The sequence below is a fragment of the Tachypleus tridentatus genome, chromosome 13 (genome assembly GCF_004210375.1).
Source record: "Tachypleus tridentatus isolate NWPU-2018 chromosome 13, ASM421037v1, whole genome shotgun sequence".
Taxonomy (NCBI): Eukaryota; Metazoa; Arthropoda; class Merostomata; order Xiphosura; family Limulidae; genus Tachypleus; species Tachypleus tridentatus.
Window position 1 is genome coordinate 187,029,727 of NC_134837.1, and position 11,885 is coordinate 187,041,611.

Below are 11,885 nucleotides of genomic sequence, written 5' to 3' on the forward strand. Positions count from 1 at the left end.
ACTGTATGTGTAACTTATAATGTTTAACTCTATGTGTAAGTTGTCATACTCAATTGTGTATGTTTAAATAAGTGTTTCTGTTATAACCTAAAGGTTGGAAGCTTAGATTTAGTGGAATAATTACTTTTTGGAAGATAAGAACTTAAATCAGATTGTAACGAAACCATTATTAGTGTGGAAACTGGCTTGAAAAAACCTATAAATTATTAACCGGTTTAAAGGTTAAACCAAGGAACTATGTGTTAGGTAAAAAATTCAAAACAAAAACTATTTTCTGTATTTTTCGTGTAGTATATCTATCTGTTAGAAAGATAAAAATGAAAGGTGGGACCATTATGAGATAAGAATAAACAAAGGAGATACCCTTTTCTGTACCTGATTATAAAGTGTTGGTGCAACAGAAGGTGAGCTTCACTAAACTATCTTTTCGGCGTATATACACACACACCCACCGATCAACTTTCTCTAAACAACATTTACTTTGGCCAAGGGAGACTCAACACAAGACTTAACGCATCTCCTACCATCTGGGTTATTACACACTACCGTGAAGTACACAAGACTCAACACACCTTATACCATCTAGGGTATTATACACTACCGTAAAGTACACAAGACTCAACACACCTTATACCATCTAGGGTATTATACACTACCTTAAAGTACATAAGACTCAACACACCTTATACCATCTAGGGTATTATACATTATCGTTAAGTACACAATAATTAATTCATATTTTTAGCTGCTTTATAAAAGTGAATTAATTCTGTCGTGACTGGAAATGTTTTCTTTATATGTAAACTTATTACTAGTTTCCTGTGACTAAGCAACCTAATAAAGTATACATATAAGAACCAATATTTGATACTTCTGGTTTTCAATGTTAGTTTAGTTTATATAGTATAGGCTTACCATACACCGTTTACATATGGGAGACGACAAGTTGAATCTCCGTATGTGATATCATTATCATTTAGGTAATTCTAATATCTGATATAAAACAATTATGTTGATTAACAGATATATCTTGGGGTAAATACAAACTAAGAAAACAGAAAAAGACAATGAAAAAACCTTGTAAATATAATTATCCAAGGAGAACTGTTTAATGTCAGGAAATAATATTTATGTTTCATAAGTTGGGTACTTATTGAACTTAAGAGTTTTTGGCCCTGGTATAGAAACGCAGACTTATTTAAATTATTGGTCAATAAGTTCTGTAAATATTCTTCAGAACAGAACAGGTATATAATACAATAGATTTAATACGAATTTAAAAGGGGTTTGAATGTGTAGATAACCAAATCACGTGATAGTCACGGCCAATATGAAGTCACCGAAAACGGCAGATATTAGAACTACATTCTTATTAAACATTCACAAGTTCTGACCATATATAATAGTATGTTCAGTTCAGTCTTCTAGAATTTGTGACGATGTCCTTTGTTCTTGATACAGATCAACTTGGGGTTACAAGTCTTACCCGCCCCCCAGTGGCTCAGCGGTATGTCTGCGGACTTACAACACTAAAATCCGGGTTTCGATACCCGTGGTGGGCAAAGCAGAGATAGCCCATTGTGTAACTTTGTACTTAATTCGAAAACAACAACTACAAGTCTTATCATAACTATGGTAAGGCAAGTAAATTGTCTTCTTACAGTTGGTTATCCCAGAATATAGAAGTCAGTGGTCATAGTTGTCCACATAATCAAGAATCGTCTATCTGTCTCGAAACGCGACACACGTCACGACACGTTTCTGATACGGATTTAATGTGCATAATGCCTACAGGAAAGAAATTGCATTTACAATGACAACATGTACCTTAACACTCCTACGAAAAGACGTTTCTAGTCCTGATTTCTCCAAGTCCGTTCCCCTGGCTGTGGTTTCGCTAGATAGTAGATAGGGACAGTGGGAATCTCGTTAATCCATTCATTAATGGATTTAAATGGCAATTTCATTTAAATACAAAATTATTAGCCTAATATTAATAACCTTTCAAGTTGCTCTGGGGCCTATTAGGCCCCACTTTTCGTAGGAGTGTTAATAACTGTATCGAGTCTCGCTCGTATCCTATCCAATGTGGTACACGATATTTAACAAATCTTTCTGAAGAGGTTCATGATCATCCCTGGAGTTATTTAAATATTATACGACATTAACGTCAAGATGAGCTCTGCTTACTATAAATAAATGTTCTGGAACATTTGTAACATAGATAAATATCTGCTTTGTCAATAAAGTCAGCAAGTCGCCAAGATTAGAACTACGAATCATGCCATCTATTCAACACCTCATATCTCAAGCAATTAAAGAATGAAATCGGTGAGCACAGAAAAAAATACTTATGAGTTTAGATGTGTTCGGGCTGTTGAAAATATGGCCCTCATTTTCGACATGGGTTTCTACCTACGAAAAACTTAGCAATGGCACATAGGCTTTAGAGCTATTGTCAAGATGCACGGTCATCAAATAGAATATGATTCGACGTGGTGACATAAACTGTAATGCCGCAGAAAAGCATTAAAATCGCTTAAAATGATATACTGGACTTTCTATAGCTCGCTACAAAAAGTAATTTATTAACTACATCCAATTAATATTTAAAAAATGACAACGACATCTTGATTTCTGGATAAGATGTGACATGAGATTCTGAGTTATTTATTGGGGCCGATATACACCGGTTCAAACTTAGATGATACTTACCCGCAAACCTGGGAGCTTCTGATGCTTTGTAATTTTCTGGTAGAAATTTTAACATTCCGTCAGTTCCAGAGAACCTACCAGATGGAATATTTATACAAGAATTTGAAAAAATATAAGTTTTCAAATTAAATTACATAATATTTTCTGAATATTATTTTCTTTCAATAAAATCCTAATTGGTTATTTCTTTTCAAAAAAGAAAAACAAACGCTAGAGTGAAATAAAACATTTGACTTATGATGTAAACATCATCTTGATGGTTAAAATAATGAAATACATCAATACGAACACACGCTTTGAATTCGAAATAGTTTTTATATTAAGAACACTATGCACAGACAGAATAACAAAGAGATTTTAAGAAAACTAGATATAAAAACAGAATTCATGGTCACGATCTCAAGAATGGTTAGAGAGAGACAAGTGTTGGCTGTCCATTACACTAAACCTGTGTAACAAAGATGAAAATAAATTAAGATTTTTCAAAATAACTGAAGACAGTGCTGCTTGTACATTACAGTAAAGCTCTGTAACGGAAATGAGAATAACTTAAGATTCTTCAAAAATAATTACAGTAAACCTGCTAAAAGGAGATGAAATAAATTATGATTTTTTAAGAATGACTAAAACAAGTAGTGTTGGTTAACCATTATAATAAAATTGTGTAACGTAGACGAAAATAAATTAAAGTTATCCAAGAATAATTGAAGACAGACAAGTATTGGCTAGCCATTACAGTAAACCTCTGTAAATATCTTATATTATCAATTTAGATTTTTGTTAGTTGAAGAATGATTACTTGATTCGAAGTGGGGAGAGATCTGATCTTATATCGTGAACATAGACCTATGTTAGTTAAAGAATGATTCTTTGATGGGAAGTGTGGAGAGATCTTATATCGTAAACTAAGGCCTATATTAGTTAAGGAATGATTATTTGATGTGACGTAAGAATAGACCTTATATTTTGAACTGATGCCTATGTCAGTTGAACAATGATTATTTCGTGGGAAGTGAGGAGAGATTTTATATTATGAGCCCAGGCCTATGTTAGTTGAACAACGATTATCTGATGGGAAATAAGGAGAGATCTTAAATTGTGAACTTAGACCTATGTTAGTTGAAAAATAGTTATTTGATGGGAGGTGAAGATAGATCTTATATCATGAACATAAGCCTATGTTAGTTGAAGAATGATCATTTAAAGAGAAATAAGAGAAGATCTAACAGTGTTAGCTTAAGCAAATGTTAGTTCAAGAATGGTTAGTTGATGGAAAGTGAGGAGATATCTTATATTGTGAATATAGACCTATACCAGTTGAAGAACGATTATTTGATGGGACGTAAGGAGAGATCTTATGTTGTGAACTTAGACTTCCGTTAGCTGAAGATTGATTATTGGATGGGAAGTGAGGAGAGATTTCATATTGTGAACTTAGACCTACGTTAGTTGAAGAATGATTATTTGATGGGGAATTAGGACAGATTTTATATTGTGAAGTTAAGCCTATGTTAGTTGGAGAACGATTAATTAATGGGAAATAAGAAGAGATCTTATATTGTGAACTTATAAATATATGTTATTTGAAGAATGATTATTTGATGCGAAGTGAGGAGAGATCTTATGTTGTGAACCTAGTCCTATGTTAGTTGAAGAACGATTATTTAATGGGAAGGAAAAAGATATCTTATATTTGAACTTAGACCTATGTTAGTTGAAGAATGATTATTTGATGGGAAGTGAGGGAGAGTTTACGTTGTGAACTTTGATCTACATTAGTCGAAGAATGATTATTTGATGGGAAGTGAGGGAGAGTTTACGTTGTGAACTTTGATCTACATTAGTCGAAGAATGATTATTTGATGGGAAGTGAGAATAGATCTTACATTGTGAACTTAAACCAATGTTAATTGAAGAATGATTATTTGATGATAAGTGAGGAGATATCTTATATTGTGAACCTAGACATATGGTAGTTGAAGAATGATTATTTAATGGGAAGTAAGAAGAGATCTTAAATTGTGAACTTAGGAATATATTAGATGAAGAATGATTCTTTGATGGGAAGTAAGGCGAGATCTTATACTGTGAACTTAGGGCTATGTCAGTTGAAGAATGATTATTTGATGGAAAGTCACGAGAGTTTTTATGCTGTGAACTTAAGCCTACGTAAATTGAAGAACGATTAGTTGATGGCAAGTGAGGAGATATCTTATATTGTGAACTTAGACCTATATTAGTTGAAGAACAATTATTACATGGGAAATAGGGAGAGATCTTGTATTATGAACTTAGACCGATGTTAGTTGAAGAATGGTTATTTGATGGAACATAAGAAGAGATCTCATATTGTACACTTAGGCCTATTTTAGTTGAGGAATGATTCTTTGATGGGGAGTGGGGAGAGATCTTAAATTTTGAACTAAGGATATTGTTAGTTGAAGAATGATTATTTAATGAGAAGTAAGGAGATTTTTTATGTTGTGAATTTAGGCCTATGCTAGTTGAAGAATAATTATTTGATTGGATGTGATGAGAGTTCTTATAATGTGAACGTAGACCTATGTTAGTTGAAGAACGATTATTTGATGGGAAGTGAGGCGAGATTTCATATTATGAAGCTAGACCTACGTTAGATTAAGAATAATTATTTGATGGGAAGTGAGGAGAAGTTTTATATTGTGAATTTTTGTCTGTGTTAGTTGAAGAATGATTATTTGATGGGGAGTAAGAATAGATCTTATATTGTGAACTTAGGCCTATGTTACTTTCAGAATGATTATTTGATAGGAAGTAAGGAGAAATCTCATATTGTAAACTGAGGTCTATTTTAGTTCAAAAATGATTATTTTATGGGGAGTGATGAGAGATCTTATATTATGAACTTAGGTTTATGTTAGGTGCAGAATGATTATTTCATGGGAAGTGAGGAGAAATTTTATGTTGTGAACTTAGACTTATGTTAGTTGAAAAATGATTATTTGATCGAAAGTGAAGAAAGATTTTAAATTGTGAAATGAAGCCTATGTAAGTTGAATAACGATTATTTGATGGGAAGTGAGGAGAGATCTTATAATGTGAACTTAAGCCTATGTTAGTTGAGCTATCTTATACGACTTCTAGTCACAGAAATAATATGATCATTTAGTAGGCTCGATTTTCCCTTTTTGTTTTTATTGAATGATCCAAGTTAAGCACCAGAAACCGTTAAAACATCAATGTATGCATTAGATAAAAATCATTACTACATTAAATTAGTTTTGCACTCAGTAATCTTTTGTTAACACGGTACAAAATAACTGTGTATATCGTGTGTATGTTTTTAGACTGGAACACGAGATAGATGTTTAAAAGTACGAAACGTGGAAAATGTTTTAGATAAGATCTTAGGTGGTAATTTATAGAAAGAAAGTTAGATGATATTTTAAAGTTGAACTTGTAGAAAATTTACAAGAAACTTAAGTGAGAGTAATGTAAAACTTACACAGACAAAAATATTAGCTGAATTAACTTAATACACTCTGTTGGAACAAACCTTCTATCAGCACAATCTAGTATCACTTGTGACGTGAGGTTCTTGGAATCTAGTGGGACAAACATGGAAATGTGGAAACTAATTTCTCAGTCATTGTATTTTTTCCATACTTTTTTGCCATTTAATTTGGGTAAAGTTGAAGATGTATGAACTTAGATCATAACACAACTGATTGACCTAAACAGATAATAATTAACACCACAGACACATTTAAACACATAGTAATAAACCTAACCGTTAACAGAACCTACGAAATGTGGGTCATAACACGACAAATACACACCTAAACACACACTCACAGTAATAAACTTCACCATTAACAAAACCTACGGAACGTGGGCCATAAAATTACAGACGCACAGCTAAACTTATAGTAATAAACCCCACCATTAACAGACCCTACGGAACTTTGGTCATAAAACTAGAGAGGTACATCTAAAGACGCAGTAATAACCTTTCCTTCGGTGTGGATTCCTGTACGTGAAGAGGAGACCTCTCAGAGAAAGTTGTGTACTTTCAGTTTACATGTTTGTAATCTGAGCATCCATCCACGTGTTTGTCATGCGTGGCCACACGTGAAGAGGTGGAGCGGAACCTGTGGTTGAGAGATCGAACTCTAACATACTACTTTAGACATGTTATGGATATTGTACCTGATTCTGGTGTTTGGGCATAATGGTTACGAAACCGTGGAGTTGTTGCAGTGTCTTTCTTTGACATTGTAGTGCATCCCCTAGTAGGGCTTCATGGTAGGTGAGGTCAGTGGGCATTGAAATTTAATCTCTTTGATATAGATACCTCAGTCCATGAAAAAATTGAAGAAAAACAAATTATTGGAAAACGACCACGAATGGACAACTCTATTGTACAGTCACTGTCACAGTTGGATTCGACGCCTCATTTTCTCATCCTTTATTGGACATTACATCTTTGTTCATTCATTGTGGATCCCCCAAATCCAAATAAAAATGAAACAACAAAACTCCAGATCATTGGTAAACAACCAAGTCTTAAAAACAGCAGTATTCATTTCCTTGTATTACATGTGTTGCATCACTACTTATCCCCATTTATCCAAACTTTATAACGGATTGGCAATTCTAAGTATGTTCTTTCCCGTTCTTTTCCATAGGAACTTGAAGTCCCTCAGGGCTGTGTCTTGAGTGTAACACTTTTCAGAGTGAAGCTTAATGTCATCACGGGACATCTTCCTCCTAGAGTTTCAATGTCAGTTGTCAAACATGAGGTTTATTGAATGGCAGCTTCAGATTATTCTTAATTGTTTGTTAAAGTGGACCACAACAAACGATTTTACCTTCTCTTTCTTCAAACCTATTGCATGCACGAGAAATTCATCCTCATCCTGAGCTCTGTCTCATAGTTGTTCTTCCCGTGGTCCTTAAGGTGAAGATCTTGGGCTTATCTTTCACCATAAGGTGACCTTTATCTCACACATAATGCAGCTACCAATCAAGTGTACAAGAGTACTGAACGTCTTCTGTGTCCTCTCTTCCTCTATCCGCAGATCGATATTATATGCGAAAGATCTATTGTGTCTTCATTCGATCGAACTAGACTTGGGGTCTGAGGTCTATGGTTCTGCCAAAACCTCAGCCTTGAAGGTGTTGGACCCCATTCACCATCTGGGTCTTCGGATCTGTACGAAGACTTTCTGTAATTCTTCAGTCTAGAGTTTGTATGCTGAGTCTCATGAACCTCCTCTACACTTTCGCCGTTTATAAGCCTTTTTTTTTTTTACTGTATGCCTCAAAACTGTGATTTTTACCATGAAATCCCACCTGGGGTTGTGTCTTCCTTCCTTAGTGGACCATGCTTTTTCAGAATAAACAGTCCACCATTCTTTCTATTGGCCTTCATATCCAGGCACAGCAGGCTGAATTTGGTCTGTCCTCGAATGAAATTGCTGTCTCCATTGGTCCCACCATGGCTTATTACCATCTCCAAATGTGACCTTTCTTTTAGTCATCTGAAGATGACCGATACTCTTGATTGGAAGTACCATTTTCTGTTAGATGAACATCTTTCAAACCATCCTTTCATCTATATGGATGGTTCGAAATCAGGTGATTCTGTGGGCTGTGCCATAATTTGTTGTGGTTCGGTGGTTGCACACGGGATCCCCTCTACAGTTTTCATGTCACTGCCGAATTGTACGCCATTTCTCTTACCCTGAATCACGTAGAAGCTATGGTGTACGCCCTGTTCTCGACGATATTCAAAACCGACTCTCTAATTTTTATTTAGCTTCCATTTCTATCCATTTTTTTATTACACAACACCATGTCGGTATTCACAGGAAGGAGCTCGCTGACACTACAGCTAAGTCTGTCTGCTCTATCACAGCCATGCCTGTCCCATACATGGACTATGGCCCTGCATTCAAAGCTCGGCTCTGTGCTAGTTGCCAGTTGATTTGGAGTGATAACATGCTATTCCACATAAAACCTTCTACTGGAACTTGGCCGTCTTTGTTTCTGAGAGGAGGAAGTTGTCCTAACTAGCTAAATATTGGTCGCAGTTTTTAACTCATCGTTTTCTTTTATCTGGGATTTATGCACCAATTCGTGGTCTGTGTGACAGTGAAATCACAATAGTCCACATTTAAACGTCGTGCCGTCGTTACGACTTTCAAAGACCTTGAAAGTTTTGCCCTTGGTTTTCTACTGACGCTGGATAATGTTATTAGCAATGGTGACACTTCCACCTTACTTGTGTTTTTACATGTCTAAGGATCATTACCTTTTTAAATTCTACGTTTTTACGTGCTTTTTAAAGTTTTAATATATCCTAATTAATTTTTTTACATTTTACAAAGATTTTACCTTTACATTTTTGTTTTATCAGCTGCTTTGCGACAATATCATCAATTAACCAGGTAATAAATTTAACCGTTAAAATAATTTACGAAACTTAGGTCATAACACCACTAAACAAAAACATAGTAATAAACTTCACCGTTAACAACCTATGAAACTGGGGCCACTACCTTACATAAAAACAAAAAAACCCACATAACAACAAACTTAACCGATAACTGGACCTATGAAACTAGGGTAATAACACTACATACCTACCGAAACACATAGTGATAAAAATATATATGTAAAAACGGCTGGTTTGGGTTAAGAACATTTTTTATGCAGAGGAGCGAACGACGTTTCGACCTTCATCGGTCATCGTCAGGCTCACAATGAAAAAAAAGAGGTAACTGACCGATAGCTGACCACATGTTTGAAGGGGGTTGTGCTTAGATGTTTGATTATATTTATTTATATAGGTATAAAGGTGTTCCTTTGTATTGGTCTATTTTGGGCTTGAGTTGTTGTATAAGTGAGGCTTCTTTAATTTTACGTTTGTTTATGTTTATTTCTTTATTTAGTATTTGGTGTTTTTTATGGTTATGTTGTGTTTATAAAAAACCGCAGAAACACCTAAACACATAATAACAAACTTCACCTAAAGAAAGTGTCGAATTTAAAGGACATAACATATCTACCTTATTTATAGCTAACAAAATACGATAGAAAAGCCTATTTATTACAAAAAAATCTCGGAAACTTTAAGACAACAAAATAATAATTTTATGGCAGATGAAGGTAATCATAGACAAATCGGAATATCATATCGCATTCCAAATTCGAGTGTAGCAAATAAGATCAAAATACTACAAAAAATGAGTTAATTCCTAATGAACAAGCAAAATTAACTTCAGAAAAAAAAATCCAAATAATGAACACATAATACCTTTCCACACAACACTATTGTTACTAACAATGGTAACGATTCATACTCTTCCATATAACACTATTGTTACTAACAATGATAACGATTGATACCCTTCCATATAACACTGGGGAAATATTGAGACAGTTGTTCATATACATGTGTGATAAATTAATCAAAATATCCATAAATTATGGTTTTTCTACATCATATTTCTTTAGTTACTAATTAGGCTCGTATTACGATAGATATTAGATTTATCTCTGAATGTAGTAATGCCCTACTTATCTTCTGTGATGTTACCACAATTGTCTACGGAGGATCCAAGAACATGAACCACATGAAACAATAGAAGTAGATACAAAAACATATTTCCTCTGTGACTGTCTTCTCTCAGGATGTGTCTTGTAGCTAGCGTCTGCAGAGCTAAAACTTTAAACATTGTAGTGGAGTAGAGAACGGCCACCAGAGAATACAGACAGCTTCAGAGGTCACATGTCTCTAAAGACTAATTGTTAATGCACTCTTTCGAGAACAACATTCTCTACTGTTTAGAAATGTACAACTGAATGTTTAATAGTAGGTTTCGTTCTCCTGACAATAAAGTGCTCATAGATAACGCACGACATTCTAATGTTCACTGACGACCATAAGTATATGTGCATAAGATAACTTAAATAAAATATCAATCACCGCACGTAAATGTTTTCCAAAAACGTAGTGTAGGTTGCTAGAGAAAAATATTACTGTGATGTATCGCCAGTTGACATTTAGAGATAAATATAATATACCTTTATGTATCCGTAGTTGACATTTCCTTTCAGTCGTGGGGGCGTTATAATGTGACGGTCAATCCCACTATTCGTTGGTAAAAGAGTAGCCCAAGAGTTGGCGGTGGGTGGTGATGACTAACTGCCTTCCCTCTAGTCTTACACTGCTAAATTAGGGACGGCTAGCACAGATAGCCCTCGAGTAGCTTTGTGCGAAATTCAAAAAACAAACAAACAAACAAACAAGTTGACATTTACAGATTACTATAATATGTTACGATGTATCACTAGTTGTCATTTACAGATAAATATAAAATACCATCATGTCGACATTTACAGATAAATGTAATATACTACGATGTATCAGTAGTTCATATTTACAGATAAATATAATATATCATGATGTCAACATTTACAGATAAATATAATATAGGTGATGTATCGCTAGTCGACGCTTACAGATAAATATAATATACCATGATATATCACTAGCTGTCATTTAGAGAAAAATATCATGTACCATGATGTATCGTCAGTCGACATTTACATATCGACATTACATTTACCATAAGTAATGTTCGAAAATTTAATACAAAAAGTGTATCATCGTTTCTGTCTTTATAGAAGGTTTTAATGACTAAAATATGTAGCAAGACTGAAATAAAAATGTTCAGACAAATAAAAGAAACTAACCATTTTTTTCAAATCATTAATCAAATAAACCCTTATGAATATTGTTGTTGTTGCTGTTGTTTTGAATTAAGCACAAAGCTACTCTGCCCACCATGGGTATCGAAACCCGGTTTTTAGTGTTGTAAGTCCGCAGACATACCGCTGAGCCACTGGAGGGTCCCTTATGAAGATGGAAGTGTCTGAGGAGCACATAAGGCATACAATGCTTTACGAATTTAAAAATGGTAATAGTACAGCAGAAACTACACGAAAAATTCAAGGTGTTTAGGGTGCGGAGTCTTTCAATGAAAAATGTCAAAGGTGGTTTCAGAAGCTCAGATCAGGTGACTACAGCTTAAGCGATGCTCTATGAGAGTTTAATGATGGCTTGCTGCTGGCTGCACTAAATGAAGATTGTGCTGTAACAGTTGAATAACTAGCACAGAAAC

At 34.5% G+C, this 11,885-nt stretch overlaps 1 protein-coding gene across 1 annotated transcript in view; it reads right to left on the bottom strand.

Moving 5' to 3' along the window:
* Positions 1-10,527, bottom strand: part of LOC143237709 (gamma-aminobutyric acid receptor subunit pi-like) — a 31,998-nt gene extending 21,471 nt beyond the window's left edge. The window contains exons 1-2 of the mRNA XM_076477237.1: positions 10,279-10,527; positions 2,716-2,789 (exon numbers count right to left, since the gene is read on the bottom strand). Coding sequence (XP_076333352.1) covers positions 2,716-2,789; positions 10,279-10,436 — 232 coding nt within the window. The 5' untranslated portion in view covers positions 10,437-10,527. The remainder of the gene's footprint in view (positions 1-2,715; positions 2,790-10,278) is intronic.
* Positions 10,528-11,885: the final 1,358 nt, after the last annotated feature.